Source organism: Macaca thibetana, chromosome 1 (genome assembly GCF_024542745.1).
Source record: "Macaca thibetana thibetana isolate TM-01 chromosome 1, ASM2454274v1, whole genome shotgun sequence".
Taxonomy (NCBI): domain Eukaryota; kingdom Metazoa; phylum Chordata; class Mammalia; order Primates; family Cercopithecidae; genus Macaca; species Macaca thibetana.
In genome coordinates this window covers 5,365,151-5,385,308 of record NC_065578.1, presented here as the reverse complement: position 1 = coordinate 5,385,308, position 20,158 = coordinate 5,365,151, and the positions used below count along the sequence as shown (strand labels likewise).

At 57.7% G+C, this 20,158-nt stretch overlaps 4 protein-coding genes across 10 annotated transcripts in view; 3 read left to right on the top strand and 1 right to left on the bottom strand.

The window, feature by feature from the left end:
* The window catches only part of CHD5 (chromodomain helicase DNA binding protein 5), a 239,481-nt gene that overhangs the window by 43,365 nt on the left and 175,958 nt on the right, over positions 1 to 20,158 (top strand). The gene's annotated exons all lie outside the window — the stretch shown is intronic.
* Positions 1 to 20,158, top strand: part of RPL22 (ribosomal protein L22) — a 286,932-nt gene that overhangs the window by 176,869 nt on the left and 89,905 nt on the right. The window lies entirely within an intron of this gene.
* THAP3 (THAP domain containing 3) overlaps positions 1 to 20,158 on the bottom strand; it is a 399,270-nt gene that overhangs the window by 350,223 nt on the left and 28,889 nt on the right. The gene's annotated exons all lie outside the window — the stretch shown is intronic.
* The window catches only part of ACOT7 (acyl-CoA thioesterase 7), a 193,562-nt gene that overhangs the window by 165,745 nt on the left and 7,659 nt on the right, over positions 1 to 20,158 (top strand). For both annotated transcript variants that reach the window (XM_050787345.1, XM_050787355.1), the window contains one exon: positions 11,056 to 11,240. In XM_050787345.1, coding sequence (XP_050643302.1) covers positions 11,056 to 11,240 — 185 coding nt within the window. The remainder of the gene's footprint in view (positions 1 to 11,055; positions 11,241 to 20,158) is intronic.

Here is a 20,158-nt window from a genome sequence, read left to right as displayed (position 1 = left end):
AGCCTGGAGAAGGGGCCACTCTGAGGAATGCAGGGGGAATGACCGCAGCAGGCCCCCAGCCCCCCACTTTTGAGAAGAGCAGTCAGACAGCTGGGAAGGGGGCTGGCTCTGGACCCTGACTCCAGAAAGCACCCCCACTAGAGCCAAATGAGCGTCTCTACAGTTAGCAGGCCTGGGGGCTACTGACGAAGGACTGGGGTCTTTCCTCTAAATGGCAGGGAGTCGGGGTCAGTGTCAAAAGTGAGAACGGATGTGACGTCTCCTCCATAAGCCCCAGAAGGCAGCGGTTTTTTAATGACAAGAAATTGTTGCATAGACCGAGGGTTGCAGTTCTTTGTGTTGGGGCATTGTATTAGTATTAACCTTAAGTCAAGTATAAATTTAATCTGCGTAAGGATTACTTTTAAAATCATACGTTTATGGAAAGGTGCCTGCAGGTGGACTGGGCACATCCAGGTGGTTGGAGCCCTAGGGCACAGCAGGGCCATGGCAGCCGTTCACAGCCTGCGCCCCCTCATGTGAGCAGCCCTGAGAGGCCACTGGTCCCCCTGGGAGGAACCCCCTACCTCCCACAGGCTGATCTGCCACAGTGGGGAAAAGCCCAGGAGTTGAGACCTGTTGCCAGTCATGTGGCCTCCGTGAGTTCCCTGGGGCTGCTGCAACATTTCCATACATAGTAGCTTAAAACAGCCCGCGCTCGCCCTCCTGTAATTCTGGAGGTCAGAAGTCTAAGGCAGGTCCACAGGCTGCATCCCACCAGCAGGCTGGAGGGAAGAATCCATGTCTCGCCTTTCCCAGCTTCTGAGCCGTCCACATTCCTCGGCTCATGGCACCGGCCATCCTCCAGCCTCTCCTAACATCATCCCATTCCCCACCTCAAGCTGAGACTCCTGCCTCTCTCTCATAGGACCCCTGTGATTCTATCAGGCCACCCGGGTACCCCAGAACAATCTTCCTGTCTCCAGGGCTGCCACTTAGTCATGTCTGCAGAGTACCATTTGCCATGTGAGGTCAAAGGTTCTGTGGTTCGGGTGTGGGCATCTTTTGGGAGCACATTATTCTTTCTTAGCAGGTGGAAGGTGGTTTTCTGATTTGCCCATTTCAGCATATTTTATTAGAAAAATAGCTGGGCCTGGGCACGATGGGTCACGCCTGTAATGTTGGCTACTTAGGATGCTAAAGTAGGAGGATTGCTTAAGTCTAAGAGTTCGAGACCAGCGTACGCAACACAGTGAGACCCCTGTCTCTTTAAAAACAAAACAAAGGCCGGGCGCGGTGGCTCAAGCCTGTAATCCCAGCACTTTGGGAGGCCGAGACGGGTGGATCACGAGGTCAGGAGATCGAGACCATCCTGGCTAACATGGTGAAACCCCGTCTCTACTAAAAAATACAAAAAACTAGCCGGGCGAGGTGGCGGGCGCCTGTAGTCCCAGCTACTTGGGAGGCTGAGGCAGGAGAATGGCGTAAACCCGGGAGGCGGAGCTTGCGGTGAGCTGAGATCCGGCCACTGCACTCCAGCCTGGGCGACAGAGCGAGACTCTGTCTCAAAAAAAAAAGGCAAAAAAAAAAACCCAAAAAACAAAATAAAGCAGGCTGGTCACAGTGGCTCACGCTTGTAATTCCAATACTCTGTGAGGCTGAGGCGGGAAGATCACTTGACCCCTGGAGTTTGAGACCAGCCTGGGCAACACGGTGAGACGCCATCTCTACAAAAAATTTAAAAATTATCTGGGCTACTCAGGAGGCTAAGGAAGGAGGATCACATGAGCCCAGGAGGCAGAGGCTGCAGTGTGAGCCGTGATTGCGCCACTGCGCTCAGCCTGGGTGACAGAGTGAGACCTTGTCTCAATTTAAAAAACAAAACAGGCTGGGCCTGGTGGCTCACATCTGTAATCCCAGCACTTTGGGAGGCTGAGGCAGTCTGATCACCTGAGGTCAGGAGTTTGAAACCAGCCTGACCAACATGGTGAAACCCCGTCTCTACTAAAAATACAAAAGTTAGCCGGGTGTGGTGGCAGATGCCTGTAATCCCAGCTACTTGGGGGGCCGAGATAGGAGAATCGCTTGAACCCAGGAGGCAGATGTTGCAGTGAGCCGAGATCGTGTCACTTCACTCCAGCCTGGGCGACAGAGCCAGACTCTGTCTCGAAAAAAAAAAAAAAAAAAAAAAACCACAAAACAGTGGGAATGTGGAATGGAGACGCCGGACCTGCGGGGTGGCTTCTCCAGATTTAAGGCAGGAAGTGCTTTGGTTTCTCTCCTTCAGCCTCCCGTAAAACTGCCTCCTTGGGAGAGTGATCTTTTGTGCGATATCGGCCAAGTGCCAGGCCCCGTGGCTGTGGCTTCCCCTTGCTCAGGTGGAGTATCTGTCAGGAAGTTACACGGGCAGCTTTGCTTCATCCAGACATTGGCCCAGGGGTTCAGAAGATAACTTTGAGTTTCAGCCACGAAGGGCGTGTGCCTAGGAGGAACTTACAAACTTGGGGTACTTGTCATGACTGGGAAGGGCCTCACCAGCAGCCACAGAGGCCACTGCCACCCTGCCGTGGGCCCAGCTCTGTTGGCTGCAAATTCAGCACTTACGAACCAGACTCTTCCAGGATGCCCCACACTTGCCTGGGCCACAGAGGGCCACCTCTGTTACCCTCACCCCTCACCAGCCCGACCCAACACCACCTCCATTGTCACAGCCTTTTGACTCCAGGGACCTGCTGTTCCTCTGCTCACAGCCTCCGTGGCTGCCTGGGACACATCACAGTCAGCTCCAGTCCCTCCAGCTGGTATTTCAGGTCTGCTAGGACAGGCTGCCACTTATCATAGCTGTCCCCTTACACCTGTGCACCAACTGGCACGGCCAAGCACCTATGGGGTCCTTAGCAGGTATGTGGCAAGTTAAACTCTCACCAGGCAGTTGGAGCGAAGGAAGGACCGCTTCATCCATGTGACTGGATCTCATGGGAAATGTGAAGTGCCCACCCAGCAAAGGCACGTGGAGTTCCCAGGCCAGCAACGGAGTAGGTGCTGGGGATGCGAGGGCCGTGACAGGCTGGAGCCCGCACCCAAGGGACCAGCATAGGGGAAGGCACATGGAGCCCAGCCCACTGGCACCCACAGAGCGGGAGAGCCTCCGCCCCCCAGGCAAGCAGAGGAGCCCCTAATGGGAGCTGCGGGGTCACTTGCTGTGTGGATTTTTTTTTTTTTTTTTTTTTTCAGTTGAGACATTAAAATGCCCAGAGATAGCTGGTGTGAAAAAGTTCTATTGTTACCTTCAGTGTAATCGTTTTGGAAGCACTTGGTGAGAAAACATAAAGTTGACGTTTTCTTGGGGAGAAACGATCTCCACTATTAGGGTGAAAAATGAGTAGTCTTCTAGAAAAGGCCTCGGGGTGTGTTATGTAAGAAATACGAAGTCAGTTCACTGTTTCCAGGCTTTTCTTACGAAAGTTAACAACCACAGCTCTTTTTGGAGTGTAAACGCTGAGCTTTTCCTAAACTCTGAAACACTTGGCAACCTCTCCGTCTTGCTAACAGCTTTTTTTTTTTTTTTTAGTATTATTTTGTTTTCTTTTCCAAATCTCTGGCATACTGCTAAAATCTGGCTGCTGCCGCCCCTGGAGAGACGCCCGTCTGCTGGGGGAGTCAGGCTGGGGTACCTGCCAGTGCTCACGGGCTGTGCCATTCCAGGCAGGCTCAACAAGTACTTAAAAACAGAAAGCGGCTGTAATTCATAATTCGGCTCACTACAGGCACCGATATATTTAACTGTACCTAATATGACATACTTGATGCCAGGCATTGTGCTACGTGCTTCATAACATTTACTTCTCACGCAGCCCAGTGAGACAGGGACTGTCGCTACCTCGCTGTCTTTCCCATTTGGAAGCTGCAGTTCTGAGGGGTTAAGGAAGCTGTTCACGGCCATGGAGCTGGTTCCAGGTGGGGCTGGGAGGGCAGGCCCAGCAGTCGGTCTTTGGGACCAGAGCTCTGAGCTCATGCTTTGGTCCCCAACGACCTGGCCTGAACACCACCCGGCATCCGCTGTCAGGACCTGGAGTGTGAGTGATGAAGCTCGATCCTCGTTGATCACACACGGCTACAGCCACCTTTGAGGCCTGCGCTGGACTGTTGAGTGACTGCAGCTGGTCCCCGTGCGCTTGTGCCGGAACTCCTGGCTCTCAGCAGCTTGAAAATGCATCGTTAAGGGCTCCCACAGTTAGCGGGCTCAGGCCCCAAGGAAGACACTGCTGGGTGGTGTCCCTCCCGATGGCTTCAGCGCAGGGGCCCTTTGTGCTGCTGAGTTCAGAGGCAGTCGGAGACAGACACTGCCATCTCGAGCCTGCCTGTGCTGCTGTCTCAGGGTCCTTGACCTAGTCAGGTCTGCAAAGTCCTTTTTGCTGTGTAAGGTCACATGTTCAAAGGTCCAGAAGAGGGGGGGACATCTCCCAGGGTCACTGTTCTTCCTCCCACAGTAGGTAGGTAGTCCTACCTGACTTAAAGAGACAACCAAGGCTCCAGCCACCTGTGCACTCTGCTTCCTCCTCCTCCAAGCCCTGTGGGCAGGCAGGGACCCTGGAGAGGGAGAAGGGCCTCCTCAGCCCTGGGTGGTTTCAAGGCAGCTGGAGAGGAAGCGCCCCCTCGCCCTGTCCAGGCCCTTCAGCCACAGACATCGGGCCCCTGAGAAGTTTGGGAGGTTCGGGAGAAGGGAGTAGAGGCAGCGAGCCTTCCTGCTCCCCCAGCCTCTCGGAGTGTTTGCACTGGAACCCAGGGCCAGAGGGACCTTATGGATTGGGGTCCTGTGAGCACAGCTGAGCCCCGCCTCTTAGACCACGCTCATGTCGGGGGGGGCGGCCCGCAGTGTTCAGCACAGAATATACACAGCCAGACCATGTCGGAGCTGCTACAGCCGCTCCCATCCTGGAGCCCAGGGATCGTGGGTAGGGTTTATTTTTGTTTGTTTGTTTGTTTTGAGACGGAGTCTTGCTCTGTCACCCAGGCTGGAGTGCAGTGGTGCGATATCAGCTCACTGCAAGCTCCGCCTCCCGGGTTCACGCCGTTCTCCCGAGTAGCTGGGAATACAGGTGCCTGCTACCACGTCCGGCTAATTTTTTGTATTTTTTAGTAGCGACGGGGTTTCGCCGTGTTAGCCAGGATGGTCTCGATCTCCCGACCTCGTGATCCACCCGCCTTGGCCTCCCAAAGTGCTGGGATTACAGGCGTGAGCCACCGCGCCCGGCCGGTGGGGTTGTTTTTAAGGCTTCACGAGCTGAAAAGATGAAACCTCCCTTACTGATGCAATAGCCCATCGTACTCAGTTGGACAGCATGGGAAGCGGCTTCTTGCCTGGTGTAAATGTGTCTGCTGAGAAAAAGCAAACCATAGGGAGTGATTTGTTTCAACGTTGCTTCTTATTCCTTCGTGGTATGATTGCTTTTACCCCCTGCAAGCCTCTCCAGCGGAGCCCGTGGGGCACACTCAGGCCCCACCCCAAATTCCTGTCCTGGGCCTGTCTGGTGACATAATGAATGTGGGCAGCTGACATCAATATTGCCTCGCAGCAAGAATAGACCCACATGGGTTGACTGTGTCTCCTTTAGAAATGTGGAAGAATTTACCCCCCAAACGCCCAGGAGGCCTGTGGAGCCCCTGATGAAGGAGAGCCACTGTGAGTGGGTCGTGGCTGGGTCTCCTGCTGCCCTGCATTCTCTGAAGCTGGGTGCATAGGGAAAGCATTTGCAGATGAGGAAACTGAGGCACAGTGCAGTCTCCTGGCCTGCCCCTGTTCAGTGGCCAAGCCTGGATTTAAACCCAGGCCCATCTGACTCCAAAGCCGTGGAACTCAGGGCTCCTCCTGCACGGCTGTGTCGCCTCCGGAGACTGGCCTTGACACGTATTTGCTGCAGGGCCTCGAAGAGCCCTGCCTTTCCTGGTGAGACACTTTGTCATGAATGTCTGGCTTCATCAGGGCCCTGGCTGCTGTTCCTGCAGAGAGGTTCAGAGAGGACCAGGCGCTCCCCTCTGGCCGCCTTCCCCAGAACTAAACAAGCACCCACACCTGTCCGAGGTGGGCACTGATCCCCCACTCGGTGGGAGATGCTGTTCTTGGTTAATCCGTTTTCACCCCAAGCTGGTCCCACCCATCTTTTAAATAAACCCCAGCCACCTCAACTGCAGGTGCATTTGGACGGGTGATGTGGTGGAGCCATCCCAAGGCAGCGCCTCCACTTGTGGGTTGATTGTCAGGACCAAGAGGTCTTTTTGCCCCCACAGAGCCCTCCGAGTCTTGGCTGCCTTGTCATGGCAGGGCCTGGCACTGCTTGGGGTTGTGTTTGCTTTGCTGGTTTGCTTTGCTGGTTTCTGAGGCAGGTGTGTGGAAGTGGATTTGGGGTTCTCTCCCCTTCCTTGGATGGGCCCCGCAATGTCCCAACTTTGCCTAGTGCCAGGTTCACCACAGGGTACGGACAGACACTACTGGTATACAGGGCAAGTGCGGACCCCCTTCCTGCCCTTCTCATGCCTAGGGGGAGGGCTGAATCAAGGCAGGCTTCGTGGGAAGGAGGCCTGAGCTCCCCTCATTGCTGGGAGATCCTGGAGCATCCTGACCTCCGCGTGACGCGGCCAGGTCTGCAGGCAGTGCTTGTTGGGCCCTGCCTCTGCCTTTCGTGTCAGGTTCAGTGCTCCCGAGAGCCACCTGGACACGTTGTCTTCAGCTCTCTGATGCATGACCAGCCTCACCTGCCTCCACATTTGGTGGAGGGACCTGTGGGCACGGTCATGATTTGACTGGCAGCCTGGATGATCCAGGCTCTGACCTAGTGGAGGAATGACAGCGTGTTGCCGTGCTGTGGAGGAATTGGCAGGAAGGGTGGAGCCAGTCTGGGCTGCCCCATGGGCAGGTGATGGCCAGCACTTGACTGCCCCCAGGCTCTCCACCCGCTTGCAGGGAGGCAGGGAGGTGGACAGGTGTGGGACTCCAGGGCGGGCTGCTCCCAGGAGTGGCACTGAAGTTGAGACTGGAAGGAAGTACCGGCCAGCAGGGCTTGGAAGGGACTGTTGGCCATGCTCCTGGGCACTCCTGATCCTGGCCTGCTCAGCATCTGCTCCAGGAGGATGCAAACCTGGGGCTCTAATGGGGCTCTGGCCAGCTTGAGTCTGTGGTGGCCTGGTGTCCACATGTGACCCACACCCAGCCCTCATGGGTCTCCAGAGGGTTCCAGCCTGTCAACTGGATACTTGCTTTGGGCCCCCTGGGCCCGGCCCTGCCCTCATGGGACTTCCAGGCTAGACGGAGACAGACATCAGTGAAACAGACAAGCCAACAAGTGTGCCAGTACCAATGGGATCACTGGCTCTGCAGGGGCGGAGGACTGTTCTAGAGGGGTGCAGTGGAGGGGGTTGCGCCATCCTGGGCAGCTCCCTGGAGAGGGGATGCTTGAGCCGAGGCACAGAAGATGAACCAGATGGGGATGGGAGGAGGGCTTTTCCAGAGAGAGGCCACGGGGGCCAGTAGCTTCACGGAGCTCACAGAAGGCCACTCTGGTGGGGTGTGGAAAGCAGGAGGCAGGCCGAGGCCAGTTGCTCAGTACCCCAACCCCATCTGGATGGACCTCCGTCCCCAGGGTAGCCTCGATGCTGCAGGGGGACCTCCATGTGACCTGGAGGAGGCGGAGAGAAGGATTTGGTGTATGCCTCAGCTGCCATCCTGGAGTTGACAAAGTGCCTGTAGCTGGAATTCTTTTTTTTTTTTTTTTTTTTTTGAGATGGAGTTTCACTCTTGTCGCCCAGGCTGGAGTGCAATGGCGTGATCTCAGTTCACTGCAACCTCTGCCTCCCAGGTTCAGGCGATTCTCTTGCCTCAGCCTCCCAAATAGCTGGGACTACAGGCATGTGCCACCATGCCTGGCTAATTTTGTATTTTTAATAGAGACAGGGTTTACCATGTTGGTCAGGCTGGTCTCAAACTCCTGACCTCAAGTGATGAGCCCGCCTTGGCCTCCCAAAGTGCTGGGATTATATGAGCCACTGTGCCCAGTCTGTAGCTGGAATTCTTCAGGAAGGGCTGGAGCAGGAACAGAGCCCTGGGGGTGGGAGCTGGTCCCCCCAAGGTCTCCTGGGACGGTCCCTTCCCAGAGGCTGCCTGTGAGACCCTGGTGTCATGTGTGGGATGTGCCTTCTGAGCCCAGGGTCTAGGAGACGGGACACCCTAAGCCAGGGCCCCTGGAAACTCTGGGCTCTCTCCTGGTGACTGGGACTTGTGATTCGTCTGTCAACCCTAGGTTTCAAATTAAGTCCCAGCCAGTGACCACATCAGGTTTCCAGTTTTTTTTTTTTTTTTTTTTTTTCTGAGACAGGGTCTTGCTCTGTCACCCAGGCTAGAGTGCAGTGGTGCGATCTCAGCTGACTGCAGACTCCACCTCCTGTGTTTAAGCAATGCTCCCACCTCAGCCTCCCGAGTAGCTGGGACCACAGGCGTGCACCACTATGTCCAGTTAGGTTTCCAGCTTTAAAGTATCTTTGTCTTGCCAGCCAACCTTATGACCTGTGTCTTGTTTAGAATAATGATGTTGCTCTCTGAAGGGTGAAAAGTCTCAGGTTTTGGTTGTAACTGAAAGTTTTCCTGACATTTATGAAGTGTTAATTGTATTATGGACCACAAGAGGTTCTCCTAGACAGCATTCTCTTCTTTTTGTTGTTACATCTAATGCTTTTATAATCAATCTACTTAGTTGTTTAAAGTCATTGTTGATTGCTGTTAGGAGTTTCTTCAGATTTCTAACACAGCAATTACACCACGAGTAGCCAGGATCTGGCCATGGCAGCGGTGGCCGAGGGGGGGTCTTCATGGGTAACATCAAGAGCATGTTTTTGGAGCCCGGGCGAAGTGGCTTACACCTGATTATAATCCCAGCACTTTGGGAGGCCAAGGCAGATGGATCACTTGAGGCCAGGAGTTCTAGACCAACCTGGTCAACAAGGCAAAACCTCATCTCTACCAAAGATACAAAACTAGGCGGGGCGTGGTGGTGCACACTTGTAATCCCAGCTATTTAAGTGACAGGCATGACAGTCGCTTAAACTTGGGAGACAGAGGCTGCAGTGAGCTGTGATCGTGCCACTGCACTCCAGCCTGGGCAACAGAGCGAGACTCCGCTTCAAAAACAAAAGCACGTTTTCTGTTGCTCCTCAAAACTAAGAGCCAGTGTTCGAAGACTCCTAGAACCTGCCCTCCTGCAGGCACCACGCTCATGGGTGGCCCCGGTGTGTGACCCTGTGGCCTCAGGAAAGTTCTTGTTGGTTTCTGCTCATGGAAAGGGCTTGTTCCTGCTTTTTGGCCTGTGACTCCCAAGTGTGATACATGGTTGTTGGTGAGGGATGTGGGCAGGGCATGTGGGGAAGAAGGGAGAGATACTGGGAGATCCTCAGGGCTGACCCGTTGAACCTTCTAGCTCCTTAGCTGGGGCCTGGCCCATGGCCTGCCCTCCTCCCGGGGTGTGTCTTGTGACTGCGGGCGCTTTGCACAGGACTCTATACCTTACAGCTCACGTAATGCCTGCTGGCGCTGACCACACAGCTCCTTCCTCCTCTCCCAGCACTGGCACGAAGCACTCCCTGTAAGTATGAAGTTGAATGTAGCTTGGATCGTTCTGATACTTTTTAACATGTAATAACCGCTCTTGCCTCTGACCTGCTAACCGCCCCCCAACAGCCACCACCTGGCCGCTTTCTCGCTCTGGGTCTCTAAACCTGCCTTTTGAGGCCAGTCTCGGTGGAGCTAGGACACTGGGGGTTCCAGAGGCCACGTTAAAAGGTCCCTGAAGCCAGATCTATTTCCTGGGGAGCAAGTCCCAGCAGCCAGAGTCGGGCAGGGATTTCCTTGAGCCTGGCCCAGAATAGAGGCCACGCTGGGCCGCCTGGGAGGACATTCTGACCGCAGGGCAGCACTTGCCCCGGAAGTCCTCAGGAGTTTCTGCAGCCCAGTGGCCAGTGACGTCGACGGTGACACCTTCCCGGGGCCCCAGGTCAGCTCTTGGCTTGAGTCCTTCCCTCCCGTAGCTATCCCCCTGGCAGGGTGCCTCATGCCTGCCTATAGGGAAGAGCTGAGCTCCCTGAGATTAAGGGATTATGTCGAGGCCAGGTGGGAGGACGGAGCCCATACCGGGGAGGGTGGCGGGGGCAGAAAAGCAGCTCTGAGTCAGGAAGCTTCTGCCAGGATGGACTGTCGTGCCCCGGGGAGCATGGGGCCTACAGAGAGGTTGGTTAAGGTTGAGGGGGAGAGAGGGACACAGGGACAATGTATGGGAACTGGTAACTTTGGACTTTGTCATGATTCACAGAGAAATGGGGCTGGTGCTTTGAGCATGGAGGACTCTGGCCAAGGGGTGTGGCATCCAACAGCCCAGAGGAGGAAGCTCTGGTCCCGTGGGTGAGACCAGTGGGGCCAGAAGGGAGGCTTGGCATGCAGTCACATACGATTCAATCCTACCAAGGGGCAAGGGCAGCTGCCTTGTGACCCTGTGTCACCAGAGCCCCTGAGGGTGGGAGTGGCTGTGGAAGGTGATATAAGGTTCTGTCTTGGTGCTTGGAGCAGTGTAGTGGGGCAACTGTGGCTCCGGTGGGCACCAGCAAGGCCAGTGAATGGACAGTGCAGGTTGCAGATTTGACCCTGACCTAAGGAAGGGCAGAGCCAGCTGACACCCAGGGCTCCTGGAAGGCAGGCTGTGGCCTCCCCTGGCGGGGGCGCAGTAGCTCTAAAAGCCTTTTGGCAGGTGCTGCCGCTCCCGGCCGGGAAAGAGCCTGCCTGTGCGGGGGCTCGAACTCATGGCCACCAAAATCCTTCAGTGCTGAGTTTTTGCATAGATAAACCTGCTCACTAGAAAGATAAACATTCCCGGGCAACTAACGACACGTTCTAATATTCTGTTATTTGAACATCTGGTAGTCAGCCAAGCTGCTGCTTCCCCTAACCAAATGTCTGCCTGCTGGCCACAGAAACACCAATGTCCCCCGCCTGGCCGTGGGGTGGAGGCCGCCCTGACCTCTGCCCTGTCTTCTTCACAGGCTGCGTCATCACCATCTCGGGACGCATGACCTTCACGAGCAATAAGTCCATGGAGATCGAGGTCTTGGTGGACGCCGACCCTGTTGTGGACAGCTCTCAGAAGCGCTACCGGGCTGCCAGTGCCTTCTTCACCTATGTGTCGCTGAGCCAGGAGGGCAGGTCACTGCCCGTGCCCCAGCTCGTGGTGAGTGCACGTCCTTGGAATGGTGGCCCCTCCCTGCCAGGCAGCCCTAGGGTTCCTGTGCTTGGGCCTCCAGGGGGAATCTGTGCCTGCATGAGTCCTGTCTTGTCAGTAGGGGTCAGAGTGGGGCTGGGCCTGGCCACTGCCTGGACCCGTGACCTCGGGCTGCGGGACTGATCCAGTGAGGCCTTGAGAAGGAACGCCTCATAACCAGCGGGGAGGCCTTTGGGCTGTACTCCCAGGGCCCGTGGGGTGGGGCTGGGCAGACAGGACAAAAGAGCAGACCCCTTTACGAGTGCCTTAGCATGACTGCTGCCTGGGCGTCCAGGTCGCCTCTGAGTGTGGCGCCTCGGGGTTCACTAGCATGGTGTACGAATACTGGAGGGGAATGAGGACCGCGCCATGGGTCCCCCATCCCCTGCCGAAGGGCCTGCTGGGAAGCTGGAGGGGTGGGCTCCCTCCAGGTGGCCCTGGCCCGCAGGTCCTGCCCGGTGAGACCAAGCCAGGCTGGTGGGCTCTGGGCCGAGGGTCCCAGCGCCTTGGCCTTTCTCCTCCTCAGGTGGGGTGGGTGGGGTGGGTGTGTGCCGGGCCACACACACTTGCTCAGGGGGGCTGCCCCGAGGTTTCTACATCCTCTGAGCTCCACCATGTTTGAGAACTGGTAGTTCTCCGCCTGGCATGGACTCTGTGGGTCACAGACGTTGGAAGGGTTCGTGCAGCCCAGAGGCAGCTTCCCTGTCTGTGTCATAAGAACAGAGGTTCCCCATCCTGGCCAACCCCAGGGGCTCTGTAGCCTTTGGGCTGGTCCTGATTTCTCTTTGAACTAGCTCTTGTGTCTGTCACTGAGGGGAGCAAGAGGAAAGCAGAGCCGTAGGAGCTTCCTGCCCCTCCGGGGAGCAGAGCAGCTGGGGGGCGGGGGGTGCCCGCAGGCCTGTTGGGAGCTGGCGCTCTCATGGAAGTGGCCAGGCAGGCACCACAGCCCTGCGAGGCTGACCCTGATTCCAGAGGTTCTCAAGGCCCCTGCCCCCGCGGCGTCTGCTCCCCATGCAGATCTGCCAGCATTTGCTGCTCAGCCTCCCAGAGAGGAGAGTTCATTGAAATCCTCCGGAGCAAACAAGCATTGAAAACCCATTCCTCCCGAGGCTGGAGCATGGCCCGTCGCTTCCCCGCGTGGCTGAGGAAGGCCGCCCAGTGGCCCCAGCTGCCTTGTTTCCCAGTCGAGGCTGAGGCCCCTCCAAGCCCCTCTCCCAGCCCTGCCCCTTCCTGGAGTGGAGGAGGTCATGCCTCACCAGGGCCCATGGTGGCAGCGCCAGGCGTGGTATGTGAGCTGTCAGACCCAGCGAGTACCCTCCCCTACCAACTCCAGGCCAGCTCTTTGCTGCCTCTCCCAGGTCGGGTGGGCTGCGTAGAGGTGCTGATGGTGAACCTAGACTTGAAGGATGAGGACTCGGCCAGGCTGAAAGGAAGGAAAGTGAGTGGTGGGTGGCCCCAGCCCAGCACTAACACAGTGCCTGTGACCCACCCTTGCGCCACTCTCGTGACCAGGCCCCTCTCTGACTTGGGGCTTACGAGGCACGCTCCCCTTCTGGTGGGAGGACTGCTCCATGCCTCCAGCCCCACAGCCTCTTCTGTGGCAAAGTACCCTAGGCTGCCACCCTCCTGCCCCGTCAGGGCTTGCTTTGTTGCCTGCTCCTTTCTCCTTCATCTGCTCCCACCCCTCCCCATTTACTTGTAAGCCTACCTGCCTTGCCCCAGCCCACCGTGCCGCTCATCGGCCCTTGGCAGGATGGCGTCCTCCCTCCATGTCGCCTGGGCTGGTCTGCAGTCGTTCCTCAGCCCCTGACCCTGCTGTGAGGCTCCGGCCTCCTCTGTCCTTGACCTTCAGCCCTGTGTCTGGTTCTCCTTCCACCTTGGACACGCCTTCTCTAAACGTGCCTGCTCTTCTCGGCCACGAGGTATGGGCTCCACTCCCACCCGGGCCCGCTCTGGTCTATTCTGATGGACCTGGCGCCCCTCTCGTGATGCTTTTCAGCATGGCTGCTCTCTGTCCTGATGCTGAATCCCCCACCTGACCCAGGCACATTCCTGAAGCTCTCTCCTTCCCCGCTCTCTACCTCTTCCTGCCTCCTGGACGAACTTTCCCAGCTCTGTCTTCCCTCTGTGGGCAGCGTGGATAGACGCAAGGACACGCCGTGTCTGCCGTCCTCTCCCTGGCTGTAGCACAGCTGACCAGGCCCTCAGTGAAGGCTGTGCTCCCTGGACAGGGGACCCTGTAGTGTCTGTAGGGACACTCTGGCCTCCCTGGCCACCACACAGTCCCCTAACCCTTGGCTTTGACAGGTCCTAGCCTGTGGCCCTTCTCTCCTGGGGTGGTCGGATCCATGGCCTGTGCCTCGAGCATCGCCCGTGTGTCGTGTTGACTCCGAAATTGACTTGGGCAGTGCTGCCCCTCAACAGGGTTTCCGAAAGCATCTCAGATACAGTTTGTCCCAAATGAAACTCATTATTCCCCGCTGCAAAAAAATCCCTCTCCGCCTCTGTGCTGCTCTGGAAGTCTGGGAACCCAGCTGGCTCCTCCCCACTGCCCCCATGCCCACGCCCACCAAGTGCCACTCCGCTCCTCTCTCCCTAACAGCTCTTACTGCCCCGTTCCCATGGGACCCCGGCTCAGTCCCCAGCTGCTCCCTCCTCTGTTCCTGGTGCTCTCAGTCTGACCCTTCCCTGCGGCCCAGGGAACTGGTCATCAAAATCCGAGTCGCTCCGTCTCCCACCGAAATGCACGGTGGCTCCTGTGTGCCCTGGGTGTGGGTGCAGCAAGCTCACTCCCACCCGGTGCCTGTGCACCTGCTGCTCCCGTCTGGGCCGCCCTTCCCCAGACCCTCCTGGAGCTACAGCATTTCTCAGATATTTTTTCCTTAGAAGGGCACCCACAACCGTTCTAGAGAAGCGTTGCCACTCCAGACCCCCTCCTAGCATCCCGCACTGCAGACGCTGCGTGGACTGTCAGGCTCACACGTCCAGGAGCAGGCGCCCGGCTGCCCGGGTCAGCCAGAGCTCTAAACTTACTAGCTGTGTGGCCTCAGGCATGCACTTTCTATGTGCCTCGGTTTCCTCATCTGTACGGTGGTGATGGACATAGTACCCAACCCTTGGGGTGGGTGAAGATGGAGGGCCTTCGTTGTCTGCTGCTGTTCACCTGCTCTCCCTGGGGCCTCACACCCTCTCAGAGGGTGGAGTAAACAAGCAGTGAAGATAGAGGAAGTTGAATGGTGTCCAGGGTCACGGAGAGGAAAGCAGGGAATGAAGGGATCGGAGTCTGTGGGGGGACAGGTGCAATTTTAAATAAGTTCCTTCCCAAGGAAAGCCTCAGTGGAGGCCTGGAGTCAGGGAAGAAGGGCAGGAGCTGTCTTGTGGGGACCGTTCAGGTGAAGGGAACGGCGAGGGCCGAAGGCAGAGCCACTGTCTGTAATGGGGGAGCCTGGGGACAGTGACACACCCGAGGCCACCTGGCTAGGACGGGGCAGGGTTGGGGAGAGAGGGCTGGTGGGAGTCTGTGGGGCTCACGCATATGAACATAAAATAGAGGAGGGTCTGGGTCACCTGTGCTTTGAACAGGCTTCAGTACAGGTTGATGGGGTGCCCTGGGGGGTCTCCCAATAGCAGCCCCTCAAAGCTGATAGTAGGTGGCATCCTCCCAGGTTGGCAGCGGCTGCGGGCGTGGTTGGTATTTGCCCACCAATGATGGTTCCCTCTCCCGGCTGCCCCCAGCTGGGCCGTGCACACTGGATGTGGGGGCAGGACCACCTGCACCGACCCCAGCACTCGGCTGGTTCAGGGAGGCCAGTGCAGTGACTGTGAGGGGCCAGCGATCCGTGGGCCCTCTGGGAGGAGGCCTCTGTGCCTCACATCCCCCACTCCCTATAGAGTCCAACCCGAGGGGGTCCAGCCTCGTGTGGAGAGCAGCCTGAGGTAACGGAGGCTTTTGGGGCCGGGCCTGTGACCTTCCTAGAGCCAGCTGGGGAGCAGTCCTGGGGCTGCCCCTTCCAGAACTCCATACCCTGGGGTGGGTCAGAGTACAGGAGGAGGGCTGGCCCAGGGGGAAGGGGCTGCAGAGGGGCAGGGAAGGGCACCGGCTTGAATGGAGGGAATGGCGACCCATCCCCTGTGTGTGGCCGCATCATGCTGATCTAGGCTGTTATTTCTCACTCATTAAAGATGGTCTTTGATTCTTCACTGAGGTGTCCTGTGGCCCACGAATGTCAGTGTTGATGTCGATAAAAATAGCCGCTGGCGGGGCAGGCTGCCCGGAGAGGGATTTGCAGCTCTCACTTGGGGACGGCCCACATGAGCGCGAGTTCTGGGCTGGGAGCACGTGTGTGCTGTGTGCGGTGAACCTGCTGTGCATTCCGTCTCTCCAGATGTGCCCCGGCGGCCCCTCCTCCTACTCCCAGTCGCCTCCCCCATCCCCACGTCAGCTTTCTTCAGCCTCCTGTCTATTTTTAGTTCCCTTCCCCAGGGCCTGGCTGACACGGATGCAGCCTCTCTGCTTGGAGTTGCATCGCCATGAATATTTTATGCTGGGGGCTGCTGCATCCGCTCAGGGCAGCTGCCAGCACTTCCCTGTCTTGTATTAGAAGAGGCCAACTCAGCGGGTGAAGCCAGGCCACCTGGTGGCAGTGCCCTCTGACCTTGGGCGGACAGGGGCTGGAGAAGTGACCTGTGGGGAGGGACAGCAGCAGGCAGGCGGCAGCAGACAGATGTGGGAAGGTTTTTCAGCCTGTGGCAGGGTCAGAGCCGGTATGTCTGCCGAAGCGGAGGACGTCCCTGGCACCTCAGGTGAGGGCGGTACTTGCCTCTGATTCTTGCAGGCGTGGGCATTGTAGCCTCCACAGAACCAGGGAGTTAGGGCTGAGAGCTTGTGGGTCCTAGCCTGGGCCTGAGGAGGAGGTATAGACAGGGCGTGGTGCGGGGCTCGCCCAGGCCCCTGACCAGGGACAGGCCTGTAGCCTGTTCCAGGTACACCATGGCTGTCAGGGCTGAGTGAGCGCCATGACCCCACTGCTTCCCGGGCACACTGGGGAGGGGTTGTGTCCCCAGATTAGCCAAGGCTCCAACTGCGCAGCCACATGATGCAGGGCAGGGTCTTTGCAAAGCAGGCTTCCAAACTGCAGCGAGCCCATCCCACAGGGTCTCCCGAGGTGGCCAGGCCAGGACTCCGAGCCTCAGTCTTTAGCCACTGAAATGTTTTTGGATGGGAGTGGGAAGCAATAAGGAAGGTGGGTGCGGCCATCTTTTTGTTTTGTTTTGTTTTTTCACTCTGTCACCCAGGCTGGAGTGCAGTGGCGCGATCTCGGCTCACTGCAACCTCTGCCTCCCGGGTTCAAGCGATTCTCCTGCCTCAGCCTCCCGAGCAGCTGGGATTACAGGCGCCTGCCACCATTCCTTTCTAGTTTTTGTATTTTTGGTAGAGATGGGGTTTCACCATGTCGGCCAGGCTGGTCTCGTGATCCACCTGCCTTGGCCTCCCAAAGTGCTGGAATTTCAGGTGTGAGCTACTGTGCCTGGCCTAGGTGTGGCCATCTTTACCTTGCCTTTTAGAGCTGCCTCATGCATAGCCAGGGGAGTTCCAAGAACACAGGGAAAACGCACACTTTTGAGCTTTGTCCACTCTGACGTGCCCTGACCTAGAAGAGCCCCTGAGACCCTCGGGCAGCTTCGTGTTGAGGGGGTCCCGCCAGGCCGGAGGCCGTCATCAACAGGGTTGCTTTCCGGTTAGGAAGACAGGGCAACTGGATGCGGAGGCTGCTGCCTGTCTCCTGGGTGGGCAAGGGACTGGAGGGTCAGGGGAGGCTTCCTCCTGGGTGGTGCCTGGGTGAGGTCATCGAAGCCAGAGCCTTCAGGGAATGCCAGCCCCTCTGGGAGCTGGTGTGTCTGCTTCCCGTCCCCAGACAGGAGGGGGTGCCAGGCAGGGAGTCACTCGTCCGGGGTCGCATGGCCAACAGGCCCATCTGGGACCTCACTGCCTGGGAAAGGGGGCCGCTCGCTGCCGTTGTCGATGCCACTGTGCCTTCTCCCAGCCAGGCCCTACTGCAGGGTCCTGGGAGGAGCCCCGCCTGAGAACCCTGCTGTGCGAGAACCTAAACCCTGGGAGTCCCAGCACACCGCCCACCCACACCACGCCCACTGCGCTCAGCCCAGGGCCTTTGCTTCAGCCCCAGATGATCTCAGGACCAGTGCTGGGCAGGTGACTGAACCTCCGCAGGCCACTGTGAAGTGTGGGGGTTAGGGCACATTTTAGTGCAAAAGTTTTCCACTCCAGTTTGATCCTTTTGCCTCTCTTGGGGCCTTATGTGAGGCGTGGCCTCAGCACAGACCCACACAACTTTCAGAAGGCTCTGGAACATGACACCCACCTCACTTCTGCTGCTGCCCCATGACCTCCTTCTCCCGGCCTCAGCTGATTCACCTGCATGAGTGCAGGGGCCCGGTAAGCCCCGCGCCAGCTGAGAGGACAGCATGGCATGGGCCAGAGCGTCTGGAAGGAGGGTACTGTTTGGCCTGCCGTCCAGCTGGAGGGGCAGGATGGGCCCCAGGGCTGAAGTCAGTTGAAAGGCCCTCCGCAGCCTTCTGGAAGTTGTCTGCGATGCAGTGCTGAGGGCCACAGCTTTGTGACGCACCGATGTGGGGGCTGCAGACAGGGCAGGCTGGAGATGCCTCTTGGCTGTGGCTGTCTTGAGCCGTCGCCAGGCTGTTGCCCCAAGTCCCCTCTCCGAGCCGCCTCAGTGATGCTGTCGCTGGACGGTCCCTCGCCCATTTGCACTTAGGAGGAAGCATGGGGCAAGGCTTTCCATGGTGGTGGCCGCCGCTCCCCACCCGCAGGACCTGCCTGACCCCCAGGCACGGTGTGCAGAGGGGCCTGGGGTCCTTGCATGGGCCCCGTTCCTCTCGAAGAAGCCTCAGGAGCAGAGATGGTCATTCTTGACTGTGTTCAGGCCGGGCCAGGACAAGAAGAGAGGTGTGGTCCCAGGATGTAGGACAGAGAGAGAGGTCCCCACGTGGGGCCTTTGTCATGGGCAGAGCCCTAGGGCCTCTGCTGCCTCAACATCCTGGACACCCCGTTGCCACAGGCTCCTGCAGGCAGGGAGGGGCTGCAGCTACTCCCAGAGAATTTCAGGAGCAAAAGAGTGGGCGGAAGCACTGTGCGGTGGCCGCGCGCAGCCTCTGTGCACTCGCCCGGGGATGGGCACTGCCTCACCAGTGTGCGGGCTCTTACACCTGCTTCCTTTGTTTGTTTGGCCAAGATTGAACTTTTGGAATAATTTTTTAATTGCTGACTAATTTAGGAAATTCAGCTGTTACTGGAGTGCAGAAGGTTGACGGCGTGTTCCTGGAAGGGCTTGGTGAGCCGCCTGCCGCGTTTGGCCATTAGTGAGGGAAGCCCTGCCCCCCTCCCGCCCCCACCTTGCTGCCAGCCCACAGGCGTGAGTCATGGACTAGAATATTCATGAGGCTCAGAATCCAGTGTCCTGCTCTCTGTTCCTTTTGCCTGCTTTTAGCGGGAGTCAGTCTTGTGATGGGAAAATACGTGCATTCTGAAGCTGCTCCTGTCACCTCATTGGTTAGTGCTTGGGAACATCCAGTGGCTGGTGAGTCCCATGTGCCTAGAACCCGAGGCCTGGGTACCGAGAAGGAGGTTGGCGCAGATGAGAGCATGCAGCCTTCTCCTCCAGCCTGGCTCTTGCCTTCCCTCTGCCTGAGCCCAGACTCTTTCTCCAGCCACCTTTCATGTTTCTGCCCTGCACGTATCTCTGAAAGATCCACTGTGTCCAGACAGTCACACACTGGCCCTTCTGAGCAGCACTGGTAGGCAGCTCTTCTGATGCCACCTCAGCCTAACGGGCTGCAGGGGGTTAAAAAAAAAACCCACCTCGGCACGGTGAGCTGCTCATGTTCTCCCCATGAAGGTTTACAGAAGGCTCTGCTCAGAGCCAGGCCTGGGGGGCATACAACAGAGTGTGGGGTGGAGCCTTGGGGCCTCTCTGTCCCCTCTGCTGTCAGATTTGTGACATGGACAGAGTGAGCACTGCCAGGAGGGTGGCTGTACCAGGAGAAGCCCGTGGGTGGGATTTCCAGAGGGTTCAGTGAATCGAGGGAGCATCCCAGCTAGACCCAGGGTGCTGCGGAAGGTGAGCGAGAAGCCTATCGGGGAGGCCTGGAAGAGTTGTTGGGCTCACATGAGGTCCTGGCCATGGGACTTGGAGTGTTTCAGCAGGGCAAGCTCATGCCTGGAGTATCCGGGGGCTGGAGGCCGCCTACTTGGCGCTCTCAGCAAGGGGCGTGGAGTGCCCTGGCAAAGGCCCTTTGCGGCCAGACACACGTCTGAGCCCTGCCAGCAAAGGTGCAGGAAGAAACAGGCCCTGGGCCCCACATGGTGGTAGAAATGATGCAGAGGCCTCCCTGCCTATGTGTGCAGGATCAGAAGCAAGTCCCCAGCATGGCCATAGAGCTGGCCCGTCTCCAGGGGGATGGCCAAGCCTAGGTGTGCTGGACACTCCCATCTCACCTTTGTCACTGTTGCAGGCTCCTGTTCAGACCCTCCATGGTCTGAGCCCTCGAATTTGTTGGGGATAGATGATGCCAGTGTTGATTGAGCAGAAGTACTGGTTTTGAATCGTTAACATAAAGACCATGCCTATTTAGAATTAAGGCTGTTTGATCTGATGTTCATTTGTTTGATCATCCATCCATCCATCCGTCTGTCTGTCCATCCGTCCAGCCATCCATCCATCCATCCATCCATCTGTCCAGCAAATGCCTCCTGTGCCCCTGCTGTGTCCAGGCACAGTGCTGGCCTCCAGCAGGACAGGAAGGGCTCCACAGGGCATAGCACAGAGTGGGCACTCGCAGAGCAGAGGTGTGCC